At 36.9% G+C, this 24,873-nt stretch overlaps 1 protein-coding gene across 13 annotated transcripts in view; it reads left to right on the top strand.

The window, feature by feature from the left end:
- Positions 1-24,873, top strand: part of dysf (dysferlin, limb girdle muscular dystrophy 2B (autosomal recessive)) — a 61,759-nt gene that overhangs the window by 3,063 nt on the left and 33,823 nt on the right. For 8 of the 13 annotated variants that reach the window (XM_043244010.1, XM_043244002.1, XM_043244007.1 and 5 more), the window contains exons 2-35: positions 2,796-2,851; positions 2,966-3,057; positions 4,623-4,728; positions 5,647-5,761; positions 5,897-6,114; positions 6,958-7,086; positions 7,177-7,239; positions 7,332-7,382; positions 7,589-7,619; positions 7,798-7,913; positions 8,016-8,142; positions 8,219-8,322; positions 8,411-8,479; positions 8,555-8,598; positions 8,698-8,780; positions 9,770-9,802; positions 10,056-10,171; positions 10,307-10,420; positions 10,530-10,707; positions 11,572-11,696; positions 11,798-11,904; positions 11,997-12,192; positions 12,777-12,923; positions 13,027-13,158; positions 13,532-13,698; positions 13,795-13,909; positions 14,095-14,200; positions 14,291-14,433; positions 16,202-16,375; positions 18,316-18,403; positions 18,509-18,586; positions 22,873-23,054; positions 23,952-24,092; positions 24,485-24,514. In XM_043244010.1, coding sequence (XP_043099945.1) covers positions 2,796-2,851; positions 2,966-3,057; positions 4,623-4,728; positions 5,647-5,761; positions 5,897-6,114; positions 6,958-7,086; positions 7,177-7,239; positions 7,332-7,382; positions 7,589-7,619; positions 7,798-7,913; positions 8,016-8,142; positions 8,219-8,322; positions 8,411-8,479; positions 8,555-8,598; positions 8,698-8,780; positions 9,770-9,802; positions 10,056-10,171; positions 10,307-10,420; positions 10,530-10,707; positions 11,572-11,696; positions 11,798-11,904; positions 11,997-12,192; positions 12,777-12,923; positions 13,027-13,158; positions 13,532-13,698; positions 13,795-13,909; positions 14,095-14,200; positions 14,291-14,433; positions 16,202-16,375; positions 18,316-18,403; positions 18,509-18,586; positions 22,873-23,054; positions 23,952-24,092; positions 24,485-24,514 — 3,776 coding nt within the window. The remainder of the gene's footprint in view (positions 1-2,795; positions 2,852-2,965; positions 3,058-4,622; positions 4,729-5,646; positions 5,762-5,896; positions 6,115-6,957; positions 7,087-7,176; positions 7,240-7,331; positions 7,383-7,588; positions 7,620-7,797; positions 7,914-8,015; positions 8,143-8,218; positions 8,323-8,410; positions 8,480-8,554; positions 8,599-8,697; positions 8,781-9,769; positions 9,803-10,055; positions 10,172-10,306; positions 10,421-10,529; positions 10,708-11,571; positions 11,697-11,797; positions 11,905-11,996; positions 12,193-12,776; positions 12,924-13,026; positions 13,159-13,531; positions 13,699-13,794; positions 13,910-14,094; positions 14,201-14,290; positions 14,434-16,201; positions 16,376-18,315; positions 18,404-18,508; positions 18,587-22,872; positions 23,055-23,951; positions 24,093-24,484; positions 24,515-24,873) is intronic. The other 5 variants (XM_043244014.1, XM_043244013.1, XM_043244012.1 and 2 more) reach the window with 1 other exon arrangement.

Below are 24,873 nucleotides of genomic sequence, written 5' to 3'. Positions count from 1 at the left end.
GAGTGATCATATCATCACATACATATGCTACATAATCTAGTTTCTTTGGATAGGTTTGAGCTTGACTAATTATTTTGATTAGTTCTTGCATTGAATGAATGAATGTGACGGACGCTAGTTTTAGACTACCCCGCAAACTGAGTGGCAGTTCCTCTCATTGTTCATTGTTTCCTGTTCCAGTGCAGGGATGTACAGGAACATGTGTTTGTGAGCATGTGGGATTGATGGCTTGATGTGTTTTTGCATGCTGAGTTTCCATGGCAACAAAATACTATTCTTCCTTTAATCATCCTATACGATTGTTCAAATTATCACATATTATTAACGTATAATTATTTTTAAGTTTTAAATATTATGTTAATAAGGATATAGTTTGTTTTGAGAGTGACTTCATTTTGCAGGATGCTCAGAGAAACAATGCAGTTCCTGTCTTGTGTTATTTAAGCCGATCACTAGTAATCATTATCCTGGCAAACCGCTTTGGGAAATAGACGTTTTAATTGGATACTTTTTGTATCACATAATTTTTCATATATACATAGAGCTTTTCAGTTAAAATACAGGCAAGGCACCTTTCTAATTCCCGAACTGATTTGTTCTTTTGGTTGTTCATCAGTTTAGTCTTTCTCTTGTTACTTTTATACCATTTATTCACATTACGTTGGAAAGATTCCATAAACCCTCTTATCTGTGCATGTTATGTCATATCTTGACATAAAACAGTTGTGAATTTCCTCAGTGCAGTGTATCATTACTGAGGGACACTCTTTTTCCAACTCTGTCATGTGATGAAAAGGCTTCCTCTCATTCTGACACAAACATATACTGAGTCACTCTATCCACTCTATAAACAATTAGATCAAACAATTGAAGGAAAATCAGGTGTTCTGGCCTTTATTCTATGCTGAACAAAGAGTAGGTCGCTGCGTTCGACCTTGTGATTGTAACACATCTGGAGGTCAACAATTTTTCTTATTTGTTTTTCCATTTAGTTCTCACAAATCGTTAGATATGCGTTTTGGGTTTTAGTTTGAGACAGCTTCCATTGGTCCCATTTTATATTAGGTGGCCTTAACTACTATGTACTTACATTTAAAATAATCATTTGATGTCTTTACATTGAACTTATATTTTTAAAAATGCCTGTATGTGAATACGTCTGTAACTATTTTCTGTAATTGCATTTAACATTACACAGTTAAACCTACTCATACCCCCAAACCTGTCCCTATCCTTACCCATATCGCACCTTGATAAAGGCAAAAGTGTTTTGCAAAGCAATAAGAGCACAATACACTGTACGTATTTTTTGATGTAAGTACATAGAGGTTAAGGCCACCTAATATAAAGTATTTTCTAATCAGAGGGATCTTGTGTTTTCTTGTGTTTTTATGTGTCTTCCTTTGTATATGAATGTTAAGGAGAGGGGATGAGAGTGGAAGACATAAAATTAGCTGCAGTAAGTGTTTTTTCCTCAGGCACGGTATCAAATACCATCTCCATTTATAGACATCACAGAAGCAAATTATCCTCCCGGTCCAACTGCCAGAGTCCTTAGTTTGAGCTCTGAGTAAGCAATAATACATGCAGACGTTGCAAGAGAGATAGATACAGCATGAGAATTTGACTGACTATGTGCAGAAGGCAAGTTTTTTTAACTGAAAGGCACTGACAGAGAAAACCGTAAATGCTGAATGCATTTAGACTAGTTATTTTTAACTCGTACTTATCAAAGCTACGGTTTCCTGGCTATTCCTCATTGTTGTATCCACCCATCCACTATGATCTGATATGTTTTGAAATGCACCCTAAATAAATGGCTTTGAGGGTCATGGTTAAGAACATTCCAGCCAGTTTCCGTCACATTCTGGTGGAGGATGTCATGGCATGCCAGTGTTTGTCTTTATCCTCCATCTTTTGTTGTCCTCTTTTGGCTTGTGCAAAGGTTTTCAGGCTCCAGGTCTATTTCAGGCAGGCAAAGAGGGTTTTCCCACAATGTCGCTGAGTGTAGGCCCGTATGTGGGAGCTTGTTCTGGCTTTATTCACACCTCTTGACATCTACAACCAAAACAGGAAGATAAACAGAGCTTTTTCCTGAAACACGTAAGAGCGTGATAGACCTGTGGTGATTTGAATGGATGCACCATGCTATCGGTAGCTAACTTGGATGCGCATGTGACTGCTGTTTGTAGCGCAAGGTCTAAAAACTGTGAAAAATGTATGTCTGCTCATTAGATCAGCTGTAAATTGTCCTTCACAAGCACAGGTTCAATGTCAAGCCTAATCTTTGTCCCTGTGGAAATCTTTCAGCCGTATTTGTCAGGTGGAAGTTTGTACCCATTGTCCATCTTCCTCTCACTGAAAACATTTTCATCATGAATTTATTGGAGGCCGGCCACTGTAGAATACTACGGCACACTGTCCTTGCATGCCCTGTTGTGATGATGTTCTATTTTTCTTTTCATTTTTCCAAGTTTGAACAATGAGGTTTGAAAATATAGTAAATCTTCAATATTTGATGATAATAAATATTCTTTTTTTTATTGCCTACAACCTTGCATCTAGATCTGCTTTTGAATATCAGGAATGCAGGAATGCATTTAGGTGTTGCTTTATAGAGTAATAAAGTAAATAATGTTTCGAAGCATAACACTGCCACTACTAGGCCTAAGAGCACTGAACAATTTAATAAATTCATGCTGAATGAATTTGTTCATTTCTAATAATAGCGTATAGTGTGTATCTCATGGAAAACTCACACAAACACACTAACTGTATTCTTTCTCTTTTTGTAGGGACAAAAAAGAAGACCAAAGTCATCAAAAATAATGTTAATCCTGTCTGGAACGAGGTTGGTTAATTGCATCTATCTCACACATATTAATTAAACACTACTGTTACTATGATTAAATGATGAAATTTTGCCAATACATTATTCTGTTACATTCTCTTTTCTTTCTTCCAGGGTTTTGAGTGGGACTTGAAGGGTGTTCCTTTAGATTCTGGAGCAGAGCTTCATGTTGTGGTCAAGGACCATGAGAAAATGGGCAGAAATAGGTAGGACCTTTTTCTCTTTTTTGTACTCTCATTTCTCACTTTCATTTTTCACTTCTAACTTCTTTGTTTCTCTTTCTGTTCACAAGAGTGTATGTGTCCCTCGGAGTATTATGCGAAAGCAACTCCTCTGTCGACATGAAACAATTGCTCTCCCAACAAATTCAGTTGGGAGAGCTGTAGAATTTATGGAATGCACCATTGTTTAAATGACTAGGGGCATTAGTGCAGAATGTGGTAAACATCCACTTAATTTGCTGTGTGTTCCCATATTCTCATAAAAGTTGTTCCTGACTGGCCTTTCACTTTACCTAACCTCCATTAAATTAAAGAACATATATAGAACCTACTAAATAGTCAGTTGTTTACCTAACAGTAGTGAATGTCAACTTAATTTAAATTATGTTTTTAAGTTTAAATAGTGAATTAGAATAATCCTTTATTACATAAATATCATTATATTAAATTGCTTTAGTACAGCATCCAACTCTGACACGTTTACATTTTTTATTTTTAAGCCATTAAAATTCATACAGTTTGGGATTGGTAAGATTCTTTTTAAATGCTATGCTCAGCAGGGCTGCATTTAATTGATAAATTGTTTTATTTAAAATAAAATAATCTATTTTAGTGTAATTAGAAATTTGATTTATTCCTATGTTATTATTCTGAATTTTAAGCAGCTGTTAAAGTCTTCAGTGTCAAATGATCGTTCAGAAATCATTATAAAATACTAATTTGATGATTAAGAATGAGTTCTTGTTATAATGAATGTTGAAAACAGTTTAATATGCCTTATATGTTGTTGGAAATTGTGCTATTTTTTCGGGGTTTATCTGCTTAAAAGAACATTCTTCAGAACAGCATTTATTTTAAATAGAAATCTTTTGTCACATTATAAATGTGTTCACTATCACTCTTGATCCATTTAAAGCATCTTTGTTAGTAAGAGTACTGATTTGATCGCCAAACCATGAACAGTACGTTATGGTTTCTATTGATTATGCTGTTGCTATTGATTCCTTTGAAACTTAGAACAAAAAATAATTTCTGTATTAAACGTTTTAATGGACTAAAACAAAATGTTTACATCAGAACCAAAAATCTTTATGCCAAAACATTGCATACACTTATCAGTTGTGTTTTGTCTATTTACTAGTCGAAAAAAACCCATCAAATGAATAATAGAGATGAACATAGTCAATGCCATATTACCATAATACATTTAAATAATGTATAAAATATTATCACCATAATAAAGGAATAAAGTACTGAAATAGGAAAGGAGGGAAAGAAAAGGAAGGAAGTGGGTGATATGAGCAAGGGCGGTTTGCCATGTTTCCTCTTTCCTTTCAAACCTTATCTTAGCCTAAGAATTAAACAGAAGAAGAGCAGTTTTCAGAAAAGCTGGCCAGACAAATCTGTCATTCAGGGTCAGATGCATAGTGATGTGTCACAATTGTTTAGCTTAGTAACCATATGTCTGTGTGTATTTTTATTTCTTGGCATTAATCCTCATTTTTAAATAGCAAGACGGTTGTTAAAGAGCCATTTGTGTATCTTTACAGGTTTCTGGGGGAGTGTCGGGTCGCTCTTCGAGACGTACTCAACTCTCCCAACCTAGCTGCTACTTTCACCGTGTCCCTGGTGGACACCAAAAGAAACAGCACAGGGGTGCGTTTTATCTGTTTTTCACTGACCGATTTTCTTTCACACTCACTGATTAAACAACATAAAGCCTGGCCCTTCACGTCGACAATCATACTACAGTCTGTACTTCCCCTGTCTGTACTGAAAAGAATATTTTCCAACATAAATTCACGTCATCCTTGTCCCACATGTAATATAAGAAAAACATTTTGAAGAAATACTACCAGACTCGGTCTTACTCAACAGAGTGCCACTTCCTGGCATTGTGTGTGGGTATGTATGCGTGTAGGTTGGCGTTGGGTGATGGAGAGCGTAAAGAAGGAGAGGGAAAGGTGGAGCTGGTTTTCTTAGCTCCTTTGCATCCGTGTGCTCTTGAAATAGCTGATTCCGGAAATAATTTCAGGAAAGTACATTATAAGGTATCACCCTGACGCCGGTCTAATCTCAAAAACAACTCCGGCATGCAACTTTTCTTTCCCACCCTTCCCAAAAAAGCTCTTCACTCTGATAGCACTTTGATAGTAAATTTTTTTTTTTAACCAATTTCACATTAAGCAATTGCAAAACTCTCAAAATAATGAACAAAGAAGGGAAAAGGTGGGATAGACTTGCAACAGAAAGAAAAAGCATGATTAGGTGCGTAATATTTTCAGACAGTAAATACAGTAAACGGATAAGCTACTACTAAAAGTGATGTAGAAACCCGCTGCTCTGCAACGATTTGCTTTGTGAAAAGCACTATAATCGTAAACTTGAATTGAATTGAATTAGTGGCAAGGCTGAATCTTCAGCAGCCATCAGTCTTCAGTGTTACAGGATCCTTCAGAAATCATTCTAATATGCTGTTTTGGTTTTTTTTTCCCACTGAAAATAGATTTTTGCTGCATTTTTTACATTGTTGTTGCATGATTTCACATCTTCAATCTGTGTTCTCTCTTTCAGGCCACAGTAACCCTGCAGGTGTCCTACATCCCTCCTCCAGGCATGACTCCCATCTTTCAGCCTCCACCGCAGCCAGAGGCCCAGCACACGCCAGTGGAGCTGGACACAGTTACAGGTCAGTCTGCTGACAAAGAATATAACTCCCATTCATACACGCATTTACTGAAAGGTTGCGTAAATTTGATGACACTAATATTTGTCAAATGCATCGGCGTGACGTGCTATTTGTTTTTAACTTGTGTATATGTAGTTTTCTCATTGGACACTATGGGCGAGGAGGACACTGAGAGCATGCTGATGATGGAGGTGGTGGAGGAGCCCGAACCTGTGCCGGGGCCTCAGGGTCAGGACATCGGGGCCCCTACAGCACCACCCAAAAAGACCCCACCAAACTTTAACCATGGCCTTAAGAAAAAGAAACGCAACAGCAACAAAAATCCTCTGTCTGATAAAACTCAGGACCTCCAGGTATGTGTGTGTGTGTGTGTGTGTGTGTGTGTGTGTGTGTGTATCTCTGTATGTGTGTGAATGAATTTACTTTGTCACAATAAATGCCACCTTATTTCCTCACTCACTTTCCTCACTTTTTTGTGTTGTTTTTATGCTACAACAAAAATGGCTTGATTAATAGTGGTTTCTTATTGATCCGTGCAGAATAGACTCTATAATTATATTTATCTGTATTAAATGACAAACCCTGTCCACTCAGTTTAAATCTACATTCATTTTCATTCAGTGCTTCTGCTTTAAAATAGCGCCACCTTGTGGCAATACAAAGTAGGTGTAAAAGTAAAAGTAAAACTCGTTTATTTTCTCTAGGCAAGACAATATGCTCTGTGTGTTAATAAAACAAACATCTGAACATTGTTTTCTAGACTAACTCCAAGAATAGCATATTTAGACCATTGGTTGTCCATAATACTGAATTAAAAAAATAAATAATAAAATCCAATTAACAAAACAACAGTTAAACTGAAAAAAAATACCATTATAATGTAGGAGAAAATGCTTCCTTAATCCTTTATTATTGATTCTAAAGGCTGTGCATCTGTTCAGACTCGTGGAATAAATTAATTTGTCGTTTGGTAGAGACTTGCAGAATTAGGCAGATTCCAACATGGAGATGACATGGCCTTAATAATTTATATTAGGTATGAAAATAATAAAAACACTAATAGTAATGTTTATATAGATGGCAGTAGAGGTTATGGACAAAGAAAAGTTTAAAAAGTGCTTTAATTTAAAGTTTGATAATGCCATTGTCAGCGATTGCATTTTTAGAAGCATTAATTCAGAGCATGTTAATATTAGGTACGGCTGCGCATCATTGAGGGAAGGCAGCTCCCTGGAGTCAACATTAAACCAGTTGTCAAGGTCACAGTTGGAGGACAGACAAAGAGAACGCGCATCAAGAAGGGCAATAATCCATTTTTTGATGAGGTAACAATTTTTTTCACTGGTTTGTTACTGGGGGAATAAAAATTATGCTAATTCATACAATGCTCAGTATATGCAATTCTTTACTTTCAGACTTTCTTTCTAAACTTCTATGAGAAACCTTCAGATCTTTTTGATGAGCCTATATTTATAACCGTAAGTTATGTTACTATCCTAATTAATGTAGCTGATGCCATTGTTTTCATTTAACACAAACCTTAAGTTATCTTCTCTATTTCCTTTCCAAGGTATTTGACTCCAAGTCACTACGGAAAGACTCTGTCATTGGAGAATTCAAGGTACATTTGCTCTTATTTATTATTTTTCTTTCCTCTTAATCATTGTCCTCTTTTGGTGGTTTCTTCTCATTTCCAGGATTTCTTATTTTTATTTTCTTCAGTGGTTACAGGCGTGTTTTTCCCCTCTGATCTCTCATTTCCAAGGCACATATGTCCGTTATTTGATAATAATAGTGCTAATTTAGTTTCATTGTTTTGTCTTTCAGCTGGATGTTGGCATGGTGTATAATGAACACCGTAAGTACCACATAGTCATAATGTGATATTAATTTGATTGTGTCTCAGAACAAACAAACCTCTGGACTTGGACGCTGTTTTGAACCTCGAGTCTGACTGAAATCCAATTAAGCTTGTTGCCTTTAAAATTGAAGCTATATTTATATTAAACATTCTTTTTTTGTATTTCTCTGAACAGGACATGCTATTCTCAGGAAATGGTTATTGCTGGCAGACCCTGATGATCTTTCTGCAGGGGCCAGAGGTTATTTGAAGGTCAGCATGTTTGTGCTGGCTGCAGGTGATGAACCTCCGGTAAGTGAGAGGTGGATCGAACATGATTCAGCACGTTAATGAATCCAACCTTATTGTATAGATTTCTCTCATTCTTTTGAAAACACCAATGCTGTGTGACAGATGGATAAGAAAGAGGGTCTGGAGGAAAAGGAGGATATAGAGGGGAACCTGTTGAGACCAGCTGGTCTCACCTTAACAGGAGCCACGTTTAGTCTCAGAGTCTACAGGGCAGAAGACCTGCCTCAGAGTGAGCATCCAACACGTCTGTGCATAGATTTGTGTGTTTCTGCTTCCTCCGTTAATCTGCTTTTCTTCTCGGACAGTGGATGATGCTCTTATGGATGGCGTCAAACAGTTTCTGGGTTTTGAGACTAATCGAAAGAACCTGGTGGATCCGTTCGTGGAGATCAACTTTGCAGGAAAAACTGTACTTCTGATTTCGTAATTCATTTAATCATGAGGTATTCATACTGCAAGCGGAAAAGGTAATGATGTTGTATTTATTATACCTCTAGATCAGTAGTAAGATTCTGGAGAAAAATGCCAACCCTCAGTGGAACCAGAGCCTCACTCTACCTATCAGGGTAAAGGACATACACTCACCTCACAAAACTACATAACAAAGTCCTTGATTATTAACAGTCTGTTTTTCACTTCAGTTCCCATCCATGTGTGAAAAGATGAGGATACGCATTTTAGATTGGTCAGTTAAAATTCTAAATTAGCCACCATATGTTAATATAGATTGCTTGATTTCTGACAAAAACTTATCTTATATGCCTTCCTAATTGATTTCTCTCAGGGATCGAGCTAGCCATAATGATGTCATTGGCACTACACACTTATGTATTTCCAAAATCTCAGCTCCTGGAGGAGAAATTGAAGGTAAGCTGTTCTTTGTTGCATGCAAATCATTGGTTTAATGTTGCTGTTACATGGCATTATTAAGGGGCTTCTTAGGTCATTGTTATTTTTTACTCTACAGCTTTTTTTGCTCTCTATGCCAGTGGTTCTTAACCTGTCATCCACTATTCACAACAGTACATTTCAGGACTCCAAAAGTTTTAAGAGACAGATGTTCTTTGGTGTTCATAATTTTTTAAACGATGATTTTTAATGGCTTTTCCAGTAAATTTAATGGATATGAATTTTACATTTTTTTTTTACCTAGGTTCTCCATGATAAAATATTTTAAAGCATAACTATAAAAATGTGTATTTGTTAAAAAAAGAAGAAGAGAGTTTTAAGATTAGTGCTCAAAATGTATATATTAGTTATGAACTTGACATATCAAAAAGCTGTGTTTGTGCTACAATGATTGCCATACTCATTGAGAAATGGAACAACTTTTAAGTAATTAGTTTGTAGTTTCTGCCTGTTTACTTAGTATAGGTAAAGTAAATTGGTGAATATTTTTAAGTTTACGCTGTTGGTAAATGTTGCATTAGTCCAGTGTGAAACTAATCGTTTTTGCTTGCTCATTTGAAATAATTGGTAATGAACTGGTGTGAATTGAAACTATGGAATGAATTTAACACTGCTTTTTGGGGAATGTTGTGTAAAATTGGCTTGTGTGTCCTAATCTGAATTATAGGCAAGGAAGAAAAAGTACTTTTTTTAGTGTTAGCACTCATTCTATTGCCAAGGAGGCATGACATTTCAGGTTTATTATTATGTGTCTTGGCTGACAGAATTGTAGTGTTGCATTGCATTGGTTTAGCTGGTCTTTTGTGAGTTTGAGTTTGGTGTGCAAAGCTAACTCTATGCCTGGTGGAGACGTGATTAATGCATGAGTAAGGTTGTATAGCATCAGCGATTTTTCACTTGTCCTCTCCTTATTGTGTCTCAACATTTTTATTTCTCTATGCACTCAGATGAGTTTCTTCCCAGGACCTTCCACGGCACTAGTATGTGTGTCTCTCTGATCTTAAATCTGTGTGCTACCATTCCTGTAGATCAATGTCAGGTTTAGCCTAGGCCGGCCTTTAGAGAAGTTGTCTTCTATGACTAAATGGAAATATACGTGGCACTGAATTTATCTCAACAAGCAATATGGCAGTATGGTCATACATATAAATGTACGTGCATTTTACTGCTCCTAAAGGTGAAGGTGACCACTGTGTGTCTAATTCTTTCTGTTATTCATGTTATTTTAATTAGTGGATGACAGTATAGGCTTTCTTCCGACATTTGGCCCCTGCTATGTCAACATGTATGGGAGCCCCCGAGAATTCACAGCCTTCTCAGATCCACATGAGGCATTAAACTTTGGAAAGGTGAGTTTTACTCTCTCTGTGTATACACATATATGTATATGTTCATATGATACACATTTGTAATTGGTTGTGTTTAATGCTTAATATTTGTAACAATTTTAGAAATTGCTATGTGTTTGATTTTTTTTGACTCAGGGAGAGGGTGTGGCCTATCGTGGACGTTTGTTGTTGGAGGTCATTACAAAGCTTTCTGATCAGGTGGAGCAAAAGACTGATGACATACACCCTGATGACCTGCTGGTGGTAGAGGTGAGATCACGGTCACTCCGGCCGGGTTTGGCACCAGACATGGGATCATGTGACGCAGGATGGATCACTCGATACAAGTGAAGGACATCTGTTTTACTGTGTCAAACAGAAATTCATGCGGAAGAGGAAGTTCTCCCTGTTTGCTGCATTCTACTCAGCCACGCTTCTTCAGGATGTGGATGATGCAGTTCAGTTTGAAGTCAGTATTGGCAACTACGGCAACAAGTTTGACAACACCTGTCTGCCTTTGGCCTCCACCACCCAGTTCAGCAGGGCCGTGTTTGATGGTGAGAAACCACATGATTTATACATTAAAATGTTCAGATTTTGGTTAATATTTTACATGTGTCTTTTTTAATACCAAGCAAAACATCTAAACTTTGATTTCACTTTGAAGAGGATTTTTGTGGCTCTTTTTCTTCTTTTAACAGAAACATAGGTTGTCAGTACAGATGTATAATATTGTTTTACTACTTTAATATTAAGATAATAATAAAATACTAAATATCATTGTCTTATTAACTTGGTAATTTTGATGAGTATGTATGATACTACTTTTCAGCGGTTTAGAGTTAGTATGTTGGTATGTTAACTAAATTTTGGAAAAATAGCTTATTCACCAAAAATGCATAAAATTGAAAATACTTATATATGTTCGGAACTGGTACTATGTTACTCAGGGTTTGTATTTCAAATAAATGCTGTTCTTTAGCCATTTCTATTCTGTATGTCATGAATCATGAAATATGTATCACTATTACCACAAACAACTGCAGCAAAACACTGATAATGATAGATGTTCTAATAAATATATTAGAATTTTTTCTAAAGGAACATGTGACACTGAAGTCTAAAGTAAGGCTTTTATTTTAAAATGTAATTATATTGTATTGTTTTTACTTTATATTTAATAAAATATCAGAGAGGACCATTGAAATTTATTGCGTATCTATACAAGTAAATGGAAAAATGCATAGCCCTATGTAAGTTAGAAAAAAGCTTTATATTACACAAAATGACAATTATTTTATTATTTTAGATGGTATTTTGGATCTCAACACATGTAAGCCAATGAGTCACATTCAGTCAAGCATTATACACGACTTCAACTGTTTTACATGTTTTTTTTTTTTAATTCCACTGTTATTTAGGCTGCCATTACTATTACCTGCCATGGGGGAATGTGAAACCTGTGGTGGTCTTGTCTTCAGAGTGGGAGGATATCGGCCCTCGCATAGAGGCCCTAAACATGCTGCTCAGCATAGTTGACCGATTGGTGAGAAACAGAAACATCTAAGATACGGCTCCAATCAACACATCAAAATATATCAAAGCAGAGTCGGTTATAACTGTATCGATTTTCACTGTTCATAATAGGAATCAAACCTGGAGCAGGTACGGCTGAGGCTCAAAGCAAGCAATGACGAACAGGAAGTGGAGCAGATGGTCATCCAGCTGCTTGATGATGTCACTGCTGATTGCAGGTGCAGATGTGCTCTAGTGTTTCGTGAAGCTGTATGGCATTCGCCATTACAAACTAAAGCACTCTTGTGTGTGTGTGTGTGTGTGTGTGTAGTGAGGAGCTCCCCGAGTTAGATAAATGGCCCTGTGTGACTGCTCTGGATAAAGCTTTGAGGAATCTGCGCAAGATCAACATGCAGCAGATAGTGCAGGCGGCACAGGCGCTCAAACACGGACCAGAAACTGAGCTGAGTGCAGTGCTGGAGCAGGCGGAGGACTGGATCCAGAGACTACGTCAACTATCTGAGGAGGTGATGGCCAGATGTCTGAAGTGCTTAATGTCTGATTCCAACTGGTATAAAGATGCTGTTTTGTCAATCCAGTCACAAGTTGCCATGACAGTAGGCGCGTTTCCATTACCCTTCAAACTGCACAGATTAAAATATGCCTCAGTTTCACAAAAGGTTTTTACGTTTGCATGAGGTGGTTTTTCAGGCAATTCGAAAAAGGAATATTTAGCAAAATAGCAATTGACACTTTTGGTTTTTTGCATTTACAGGTCACTATAATGCATCCTTCAATGCACTATATTGTACACGCATTGATCATTCTTTTATGTACAATGTATACACATGCCTATTTTAATTAAATATATAAAAAAAATCTCTGAAATACTAGACAGTGTTAGTAGACAGTGGTCTTTTGTCTTTTTCTTATTAGCATCTATGATCTTTTGGTTGCTTCTTGGTACAATTTGATCAGCAAAACAGTATATTTATACCAGTGTAAACAGGGCCTACAAATGTGTGTTTTTTTTTTTTTTTGATAATTCTGTGCTACTTACACCTGGTTCAAATAGCAACACCATAAATTTAAAAAAAAAAAAACCTTTCAGCCCCAGAACAGTCTGCCAGATATAGTAATCTGGATGCTTCAGGGAGACAGACGAGTGGCCTACCACAGAATCCCTGCGCATCAAGTTCTCTTTTCCCACGGTTACTGTGGAAAGCATTGTGGCCAACTACAGACAGTTTTCATGAAGGTAAACATGGGCAAAGCACATACTAATGCTGCAGTACAAATGATAAATGGAAACATTGGGGCTCTGATAAATCTCTCTATCTCTGCATGTAATTTGTGCTCAGTATCCGCAAGAAGACGGGGGATATAGTAAGATCCCAGCTCAGCTCAGGGTCAAGGTGTGGTTCGGACTGACTGCGGATGTCAAATCCTTTAACCAATTTGCAGAGGGCAAACTCTCTGTGTTTGCAGAAACGGTGAGTGGACAACTACCTAAATGCAAGTTAATTAATTAAATATTATATATACTGTGTGTATATATATATATATATATACATTTTTGTGTGTTTCTTCTCCTATTTCACTTCTGTCCTGTGGACCTTCTTCTTGAAATACCTTTCACACAATCATGATATCAAGGGTTTCATAAAATATTAAGCGCCACAACTATTTACAACATTGATAATAGTAAGAAATATTTCTTAAGCAACAAATCAGCATATTAGAATCATTTCTGAAGTATTGTGTGGCATTTATGATGCATTCTAAATGACATTTTAAAACAGAAAATGGGTATATTACTATAACTACAGTCTTGTTGAGCATAATATACTTTATTTTGATCGCCAGTATGAAAACCAGACTAAATTGGCTCTGGTGGGGAACTGGGGTACGACGGGATTGACATACCCCAAGTTCAGTGACGTGACTGGCAGAATCAGACTCCCAAAGGAGAGCTTCAAACCCACTCCAGGATGGAGCTGGGCGGGAGACTGGTATGTCAGCCCAGAGAAAACGTGAGTACCGTCTTGTCATTATTAGTGAAATCAGTGTCATTACACACCCTTTGAATCTTCGTAACATGGATTTGTGTTTATGCCCTTGATGGCCAGATTGCTGTATGACACTGATGCGGGTCATATAAGCTTTTTGGAAGAGGTGTTTGAAAATCAGATGCGTTTGCCAGGAGGACAGTGGATTGGCATGCCGGAGGGGTACACAGATGTGGTCAGTGTGTGGTTGTATCTTAACAACACTGTACCGTCCGTTCCTAGTGTTATTCATGAGCAGCAGAGGAGTAGTCAGTCAAAGAGTTTTTAAAAAACACTTTAAAAAGCAGACTGATGTGTTCTACGTTAAAATCAATTGGAAGGAACTGACTTTTTGTTCTTTATGTGTCCACCGGGGGGCAGAATGGAGAAAAAGCCGTGCCTAAAGATGAGATCGAGTGTCCCCCTGGCTGGGTGTGGGAGGATATTGAGTGGAGCGAGGACCTGAAGCGTGCAGTGGATGATCAAGGTATGGAAACTTTGAGATGTCTTCCCTTCACACACATACACCACTGTTGAATATATTGCGCATTTACAATAAATCCTCTTCTACCTGTAGGGTGGGAATATGGAATAACCCTCCCCCCTGATCGCCGGCCAAAGTCCTGGGTTCCATCCGAGAAAATGTACCACACCAACCGCCGGAGACGTTGGATCCGACTCCGCCGCAGAGATATGCAGAAAATGGAGGCGCTCAGAAAAGTACATCATCAGTCATTAAACAAGTGTTTGTTTTCAGTCAGGGAAATAACAAAGTTTTATATTAAGAGGGATAAACAAAAGAAGAATATTGGCTTCGTTTTCTCTTTGAGTTGTGGGGGATTCTGGTAAAGCTCAGGGTGGCGTGACATAAACAGCTCTGTGTAGTCTCAGGAGGTCTTCCCCGTCCCTGAACGCATCTGGTGAGAGGCAGATGGAGCTCGAGAGGACACCTAATTAATCATGCCATCTGAGAATAATCTGAAATCAATCCCACACCTCTAATCCACTTGGCAGGGAAACCTGGGTCCAACTATAAAGTTCTGCCGTAAATATGCTTAATGTTCATCATCTGTGTGAGGGTGTGTAACAAAGAGAGAGAGATAAAGAGTTTTTGTTTCATCCTGAGAAAAGTCTTTATCCAATTAGCACACTTTGTTAATAAACATCTAAAAATACATTTTTTTAGTTCACTGTTTTGGATAATAATAATTTTGTTAGACTGAAGAACATTGACATATTTGACATTCATGAAACATGTGCGGAAGTAATTTAGTTTTAAATTCATTCTTACATAAAATGTCTTTAACTATTTAAACACAAATTTACTGCAGGTTTAGTGGGTTTATATTTATTTCTGTTTAAGAAACAAGTAGGACTACTAAAAAGTGAGTAAAGAACCAAGAGGAAAAAGTTTGTGAGAGAGTGGTTTGGGTACAAAAGATGGTTTAGATTATATTATTGACATAAAAATTAAGATGAATAAGGGATAAAAATATATTAACATACTACCAAAAATTTGGGGCTAGTAAGATTTTCAAATACTTTTAATAAAACAGTAATATTGTAAAATATTATTACAAATTAATATCATTACAATTTAAAATAAAATGTTCTTTTTTAAAAAAATATATTTTAAAATGTAATTTATTCCTGTGATGGCAAAAGTCACATGATCTTTCAGAAATCATTCTAATGTTAATGTATTGCTAAAGAAATACTTCTTGTTGAGATTTGAATGTCTTTATTATTACTGGTCTATATATATATATATATATATATATATATATATATATATATATATATAAATAAATAAAACAATAAAAACAAAACTTTAAACCTTTAAACAGTAGTGTGCATTGTTTATGCAATGAAATCATTATTAAACCAATCTGCAAACAAATGATGCTAGACATTTTCTAACAAAGTAATGCAATTACTTTTAATATACTTATTAAAATATAACTTTGCATGAATGTACAAATGTAAAAATATAAGCAGTTTTGTCCTAATTTCATGCATCTATCCACCATCATTTTATAATTCAATAGCTTTTAATAACTTTGTTGGTGATATTGAAATTTTGGTTTTGCTTGGAAAGTGTACTTAAAAAAAAAAAAAGCTTGACCACATACATATTTAATTAAATGCAGTATCATACAGTATCATTTAAAGCGTCCATATCATTTTTAGAGTTTTTAGGTTAAATCAGTTGTCCTCATGGTGGCACTCTTCAAGCACAGATTTTAAAACATTTGTCTAGTCGTACCTCCCACCTTTCTCCTCTATTAGATAACTCTAATTCCTCACTAATCCTTTCCTCACTACCCTAAAGATCCTGATGTCTGCTATTTGTCCTTTTTCCTTTTTATTGCACTGTGCACTGCTGCTTAGGATCATACAGAACAGGCACAATGAAAAGAATACTTTAATAAAATCGAGTTCAATTATATACATTTGTCTTTTTCTGTGTGTGCTCACTCTTCTACAGCAGCGTCCGGACGAGTCGGAGCGTGAGGGCTGGGAATATGCCTCTTTATTCGGCTGGAAGTTTCACCTTAAGCAGAGGAAGACAGACTCCTTCCGGCGCCGTCGCTGGAGATGTCGTATGGAGCCATTAGAAAAGACGGGGCCAGCGGCCATCTTTTCCTTGGAGTGTTCGCTGGTAATGAGGGTTGACTATTTGAGTGATGTGGAGCTGGAATTGGGTTGAGATTTAAAAAGAGAGACAGTAATGGAAGAAAAGGAAAGTGGTCAGAGAGAATCAAAAGAGGGTGAGATGCAATTTAGACAAGGCAAAGGCGAGAATGGGTGTGGAGGGCTTTGAGCTTGGACGAATCGGAGGTGCTGAGAGAGACTGGGCAAGCAAAGTGGAATCAGCCTGGTAAAATAAGGGCATCATGGGATATCATTTACAGGGAGACAGAGATGGAACAGTGAGTGTGAAAGACGGTGTATGCATAAAGCCTAGTTAGTATGCTTATTCTTTTACTCATAGTCTGGTCCGTTGGGTCCATTGTTACGGATCTATTCCAGGCAGTTTGGCGCGAGATGTCGTGTAGGCTTGGCTGGTTTGAGAACTGTGAGTTGACGAGGGTCTGAATCCAAGTAAAAGGCCCCAGTGCCTTGCAAAGGTGAACCTGAAAACTCTTACCCAGACACATCAATTATAAGCTTTGAAATACTTCATTTGCTCATTTTGATGTTGAGTGTTTTAACCTAGTAGTTTGGGAAAAACTGATTGAAATAGAATTGGGCTAGAATGAATCAGACCTATCAAAGCGGCATATGAGAGAGTTATTTCGGATCGATTGACTTGAATGAATCATGCTTTTCGCTGCTTAAGGAACACTGCACTATTTTTAAAATTAGGCTCATTTTCCAACTTCCCTAAAGTTAAACAGTTGAGTTTTACCATTTTCGAATCCATTCAGTCTGTCTTTTATTTGCAGCTTAGTATAGATCATTGAATCCGATTAGACCATTACCATCTCTTTCAAAAATGAATCTTCAACTTTTCATTTTCCTTCAGTCTTAGTACATGATGTAACTATAGAAAAGACAACTTTTAAATACGAAAAATCTTTTTTTCATTTTTGAGTGAGATGCTAATGGTCTAATCGAATTCAATGGTATATGCTAAGCTACAGCAAAAGTGCTATTGCCAGACCCAGAGATTGGCTGAATGAATTAAAAAAGACTGTAAAAATTAAATGTGTAAAAAAAATATTTTAATAAATAGGAGTGTTCCTTAATATAGTAAGTGTTTCTTTATATAATGTAGACTTTTCCAATACTGCACATAAGACTTAGAGTGCAGTTTAAGACCAATAATTCATGACAATGAATCGGCAAATCTACATGTGAAGGAGGACAATTTAGAATTAATTGATTCACTAGATTCACATATGAGACAAAGAGCAGTTTAAGATTCAATAATAATAAAAAAGGAATTCAGTTTTTCCACCTCTACGTATGAGAGGGAGTGTTTAGGATTAGTTGATTCACTAGAATAAATTAAACTTTAACTGCAGTGCTGTACATGACATTAAGTGAGATCAAACTGATTCTGAATGAATCAGACTTTCCACTGCTACACGTGAGATAGAGATGTTTGGTAGCACTACACAGCTACTCGTTGGAATTTAATTTAAAATTCCGTTCTTGTTTCAGAGGGCACTTTGGAGGGCGTTTTTCTTTTCCTTTTTCTTCTAAACCATACAGTACAAGGGTATTGGGTTATGTAAATATAGTGAGCCACAAATGACATAGCAGTTTCACTCTGGTTAAGAGACATAATCAGACATTTTATTCAGAGAAGGTCAGAATTTTGTATGTGTCAAAATGATATTCAAGTGTCTTGGGACGTGACATGTAATCACTTCATGCCAGTGGTTTGTGGTGCATATACAGTTGCCCTTTCCACAACTGACAGCAGAGTCATCATTAACACATGCTCTGTTTATCCTTTTGGTTGGAATATTGTGATATCTGATCCAACATGAATGCCCCATCTTTTCCCATCTCCAAATGTGTGATTCTACTGTTTAGGTTGAAGGAGTATGTGTCTCACAGTGTTTTTCTTTTTCTTTTTTTTGTCAACAGAGCAGCGTTACTGATGAAAAAAATGATGATAAGTCAGTTGCAACAACCTTTGGTGTCAACCGCCCGACCATCTCCTGCTTCTTTGATAGTGTGTCAAACATGCCAGTTTTCTCACTTTCATTTATAATAATGACAGATTTAAATTATTACAAAAAATATACTGATGTTTTTGGGGTTTTTTTGGATTCTGTAGATGGGACCCTGTACCATTTGCGATGTTATTTGTATCAGGCCAGAGACCTGCTTGCAATGGACAAGGACAGTTTCTCAGGTAAGCATATACCACTTTTTTTTTCCTGTGAGCCATCCGGTATTTAGTAATACACCATTCAAAAGTTCTGTAAGGATCTGTGCAGTTTTTTGTTTTTTAAAATGTTCACCAAAACTGAATAAAAAAAATACATTTAAAAATATTATTAACTTTTAATATGACTGTTTTGTATATTAATATATAACATATACAAACCTCAAATTGTTTAAGCTTTTAGCTTTTAGCTTAAAAATGGAAAATGAAAGGAAACATTAAGAAATTAAATTAAGGAAATGTTTAATTCTGAACTTTGACCAACGCAGGTTTTTCTAGGTCACAACCTAAAAAATAAGCAAAGCAGTATAGGCAACTTAGTTTTGTTGCTTATTTTGTGATTGAAGCTATGCATAGTACCAAAAAATATATGCACCAGTCATTTTGTAATGCAGCTGCATTTATTTTGGCCGAATCTACATGCACTGTGACCTCTCAGACCTCTCAGATCTCCAACTTGTGGTTATTTGCATGGTTTCTGAGTAACATACCCTTTTGAACGCAGTACTAGCGTGACATTCAGACACACAGCAGGCACCGGCAAAATCTGCTTTTTAAGACATTTACTACAATACCACATGGCACGAAGTGCAGTCTGCCAGCTGCAATGATATTTTGCCATACAATAAGTTTCATATTTCCAGGTCATGTGGTGACACAAATTGAGGTCAGTGGTCTAAATGTGAATTCGACATAATTACACTTTTATGAATTTATCTCTAAAAACAAAAAAGTCTGTATTGCCTAGAGTGATAGGATCACTTTATAAATAACAAAGTCATAAAAATGAGGTCTTTTGAGATGTAATGGTAGAGCTTACGTCAGAGAGGGTAAAATACTGTGCCTGACACAGACTAGCCCGAGTCGGTTCGGGTCAAGTGTAGCCCAGAGAGAAACCAAATGAAGTAGATTTACAATGGTATCCATAAGAGAAGACATTGGCAGCAAAGATGTAAAAAATGTCATTTGTATAGAGAAGAGAAGGTACATAGAGTAAAACAAATCAGGTCAGAACCGTGGCCTAGTGGGTAATTCATGAGCTCTGATGCCAGTGCTCTTATGGACCAGGCAGGTTTGAATCTAGCTTGCAACTTATCCCATTACCCTGCTCTCTTTTTCTGAACTTTAAAAAGTAAAAATCCCTAAAAGAAGGCTAATCATAATGAGATATTATTTGCTGAATTTGTTGCTCTACTCTGCCGTTCCTTTTTATTTTTTGATTAACTGCCACTAGTTCCTTTTTTGCCAAGCTGAGTTTTCATAAGAAATACTCTTCCATGACTTTTGTTTTTGGAAAGTATCTTCATAATTATGTGTTTTAGCTGCGATTTTGCTGGGGGGTTTTTTATTGACCCAAAAATTTAGATTACAAATTCGACATACGTATAAAAATGAGATTTTAACAATTAATTTTAACATAATGATATACGAAAAAAGGAAAAGAAAGAAAGAAAGAAACCAGACATAATGTTTTTTTGTATAGTTTTGTAATGAATATTGTGGAATTGTTGCTCCAAATTGAATCTGGGCTCACAGAATTCTAAAGAAAGCTTTGCAGATCCACAAAAGTTCATTTTCAAAGTTCTACACCATCTTGCCATTTATGTCCTTGTTTGTTGTTGTTTTTTTTTATAATTATTCATAAATTTCGGTGCTCTCAGCTCTGTTTAAGCCATTTTACCATATTTAAATCCATTCCACAGAATTCCCCTCATAAATGTGCAGATTCCGTGTGGGCCTTGTTATTACCTTAATATTACCTTGTTATTATATTAATATTACCTATTAATATACATGAAGTGAGTTTTCATTCAAAATGTGACACTGATTATTGATGTTGGCAAAAAAACAGTCACTTAAAAAGTCAAATATAAAAGAGCTTTCTTGGCAATGCCGGAGCAGTATTTCACCCCCTTTAAACCATAGCGAGTCTGTTGCCATGGTCTAAAGCTCTAAGTTGTGGTAGTGAAATTTTTAACCCAGAGTGCTCCACATCATTAAAATGCAGGCAAAATACACCCACTGGTTATCACCCGTTAGAAATGTCTGGTATAAATCTCCTATGCATGGAAAAACCATAGTCTAAAAATGGGAACAAAGCAGACAAGGATGAAAAAAGGACATTAAGGTGGAGAAAGATCTGAAGTATATTGTTTTTTGGTTTTTGCAAAATCTTGGAAGTGTAGCTACACGGGCTATGCGTTTAAGGTTCATTCTGAACCCGCAAGCGCAGATGAGAAAACATTGAGGATCCTTTTAAAAATACAGGCCTGGTATAAATCAGGCCAGTCTGGCGCTCTGATTACAAATCTACAAATAGTTTTGGGTCGGTCTCCTGATGCACAAAACCCAGCCTAGATCTTTTACAGGGTTCTGAGCTCCGAGGAAAATGAATAAATCAAGCTGGAGGCAGAAATCACTTGTCCTTGGTGCGCTTCAGACGGAGTTTGGTAAAGGGAAATGATCGATGGACCGCAATATTTATAAAGGAGGGAAAAATGTAGAGCTGCATCAGTGCTCTGGCTACTGGAGGGGGATTAGAGGAAGTCAGAAGTTTAAGCCAGATGCTACATGGCTGTAGACAACTCTATCTATCTATCTATCTATCTATCTATCTATCTATCTATCTATCTATCTATCTATCTATCAGTCACTCAGTCTTTCATTTCACTCTTTCTCTGTCGTTCATGGGACATTTTGAATATTAGCCTTCAAATATGATTTTTGAACAGTTATACCCTGCATAGTATTGATATATGGGAAATGATCCATAGCCACATTTCTTGTTTGCCTTTCCCTGTTTTCTTTGAGCATGTCATTGTTCCCGAGGGTCATGCATCATGTTTGAATCTTACACGTGGGCAGCCGTTGACATGTCCAGTCCCACAATGCCCTTGGGGAAGACAGTTTATTTACTGTTCACTGTAAGCAGCCAGATTAGACACTGCTTGTGTTTATTTCCCATTGGCTCCTGGGTAACAGTGCACGCTCCCCATAGCTTGTTTATCCCTTTGTTTATTTGAGCCACTGTGTTTGTGGGAAGTAGGAAATTGTGTATGAGTGTGTGTTTGTGTGTGTGTGTGCGTGTGTGTAAGTGGGCTAGTTTAATAAGAGCTGGGAAAAGTGTCTGTTTCTCCCTCCCAAGTGAAACTATCCCACTGAGGCTGCTGTATGTCGACTGAAATAATGAACTTTGACTGTCGCTCCAATTTCTGGCATTCCTAAGTAGTTGATGTCACTCTCTTGTTTTTCAGCACCTTAAGTGCATATATGTTTGTTTAAATGTTTAGATGTTGTGTCATTTAATGAAATTGTTTACCAAAATATAAAGTCTACCATTATTTATTCTTGTAAAAATGCGACGGTTTTAACTCTTAATTCTTTGATCCTAGTGTTCTGAAGTGATATTAAAGTTTTTTGATCAAATGTACGTTTTGAATGTGAATTTGTGCTTGTATTCAAATTTGGCTTCTTTGGATAGTCTCATTTGTAGAAAATGTTTATTTGAAGAGCTACAATAATGTCTTAATTTTCAATCTATACTGTATTGTTAAATGGCTTAAAATCAACTTTTATTATTGTGTAGATGAGAAGCATGCACATTCTTTTTTTGTTTCTGTTTAACAGATTTGGAATCATAATGACAGATTTTTCATTTTTGGGTGAACTATCTCTTTAAAACCCTCACTTAAATACATAAACACTCACACATGCACATGCATTGGCTAACTCACTCACCCCCTTCCCCCTTTCTCTGTCTCACAACCACACATCATCTTTCAGACATTACATAGACCTACTAAAGTTCAAAAATGCTCTCACCCTCCCTACGCCATAACTCAGGGTATCTCTGGTTCTTTTCACTTCCATAATTGATGTTATATTCTTGGCAAAGTCACCCTCATTACAGAACCAAATAAAAACAGAAATGCTTGTGTTTATTGTGTTTACTGATGCATTGAATGTCTTGTTCTGAGGAGAATGTACCAAATCACTGCCTCAGTCTTGATGGCAAACAGACTTCAGTGAGTTGATGGCTGCACATCTTTCCTAACTCTTGATGCAGTTTTTTCCATTTCATTTATCCATCTATGTGGCAATAACCTCATTTGACCTGAGCAAGCCGACAGTATACAAATGCACATTACCAATGCTATTCCCCTTGATGTGTACCTGCAACTCTTGCCATACTTCATCGCTTTTTCTGTTGTGGAAATGTGATGCAATTCATTGATCTTTGACTTTTTGATTAGATGCCTATGCCATCGTGTCCTTCCTGCATCAGAGCCAGAAGACAGTGACTGTCCGGAACACGCTCAATCCCACCTGGGACCAGACCCTCATCTTTTATGAAGTTGAAATATTCGGAGACCATCTTGTGAATGAGAGGAACCCTCCACACATTGTAGTGGAACTATATGATCAAGACACCTATGTGAGTTTTTATTGTGTTCGTATGTCTTATTTTATAAAAGGGTGTGTGTTTATTGTCAAATGAACCAGTCTTCGACCTGTGAAATGAAGTCTTGTCCAATTTACAGTTTTTTCAGGTCAAGAACCACTGATTTTGTCAGGCAGAATTATAGCAATATTAAAATCAGTTCACTAACATGGAAGTGCAGTTCAGTTTTAATGAGGAAAAGCTGCCATCTGTTTAACTGTTTGACAAAATTATGTTTAACACATTTAAAGACAAAATAAAAATAGTGGTATATTGTATAAAGCACTTCTTAGACCAGTGTTTTTATTGTTAACTAAAATTAGTTTTCATTAACTGAAATAAGGCAAAAATCGAATAAAATATAAAAAACCTGAAAAACATATAAAACGTAGAAACTGAAATTTAGAAATGTTGCCTTGGCAATAAACTGAAATAAAATGTTTCATTAATATGTTTTAATAAAATGCTATTGCTGCTCTCCCTGCTCTATCTATGCAAGGCAGCATGAATGCATAAGGAATTCTTGTCCAGAGCAGAACCATACTGCCAATCCAAACTGTATGCTATCTTGCTTTTTGCATTAATTAAACGCACACAGGTTTTATGCATAGGCATGGCTACATACAATATATTGACTGCTTATTTTATAATAATAATGCCTACTTATTTTTGTATAGATGAGCCATTTGAGTAAATTAAGCCAATAAAAGTCAAGTAAAATTGTAGTGACAGTGATAAATAATTATTTCCAGAAAGAAAGCTAATACGATTATGAATATCAGGTTTGCATGCTACTGAATGTCTCAAAACAAAGGACATGCTGTCTGAAGCTTGGGCTTTTGTTATGTCTGTGAAACAGAAAATGGCTGATAAGTTATTTGACCCCTACAGGGTGCTGATGAGTTTATGGGCCGTTGTGTTTGCCAACCATCAATGGTGTCTTCCCCTCGTCTCGCCTGGTATCCCATCCAGAAAGCTGGAAAGCCTGCTGGACAACTCCTTGCTGCTTTCGAACTGATCCGCAGAGATAAAGTAAGAGTTACATGAATTATCGTCCTCGTAGACATTATATCACTTGTGATATTGTAACTGGTATCTGTGGCTTTAATTTTCCGATTTGACATAAAGCTATAAAGGTCAGAATTAAGATAACCTGAGTATACTTTTCGACACATCTAGCCCAGCTGTTGTCTGCAGCATCTCTGTTGAAAGAAATGCTTTTGTTATGAGTTTAACCCACAAGTGTTTACACGGCACATATCACAGCTTCTCCAGCACCGCAGAGGAAGTTTAGTGGCTCTTTCACCCACGCAGTTGTATTTGTATGCACAGCGCCTGACAACATATGATTTAAAATGCAAAACCGCTCTCAGTTTTTATAGTACGAAATAATTTAGTCGCTGCTCTTCATTCTTTCTTCACAGCCTGCAGTTCATCACATCCCCGGTCAAGAGGTTAGTCATATGTCTTTCAGCTTCCCCCCTTTTTTCCTTTGCTTTCTTTAAAAAAATGCACAGACACACACTTCCTGTCCTCCAAGTCATCGTCACTCCCTGTTCTCTCAGTCAAGCACGACTGAGTAATTGGATAGAGCTGCTGTAAATGACATAAACATCACTGTATCTGAACCGGCTTCACTAGCGCTGTCTGTTTGGAGACTGGCACCGCTCAGCAGCTCTCAGTTGAGGAAAGTGGCCCTGTCTGGGCAATGCAGACAGCCAGGAGACTGATTGGGGATGCCAGTGGAGTTTAAAAGTGCCAGAGGCCCCACCCAGTCCAGACCTGTCCAGCTGGCATCAGTTAGAGTGGGATA

The sequence above is a fragment of the Puntigrus tetrazona genome, chromosome 7, assembly GCF_018831695.1.
Source record: "Puntigrus tetrazona isolate hp1 chromosome 7, ASM1883169v1, whole genome shotgun sequence".
NCBI lineage: Eukaryota > Metazoa > Chordata > Actinopteri > Cypriniformes > Cyprinidae > Puntigrus > Puntigrus tetrazona.
Note: the sequence above shows the minus strand (reverse complement) of the source record. Positions and strands in the feature narration are given on the sequence as shown.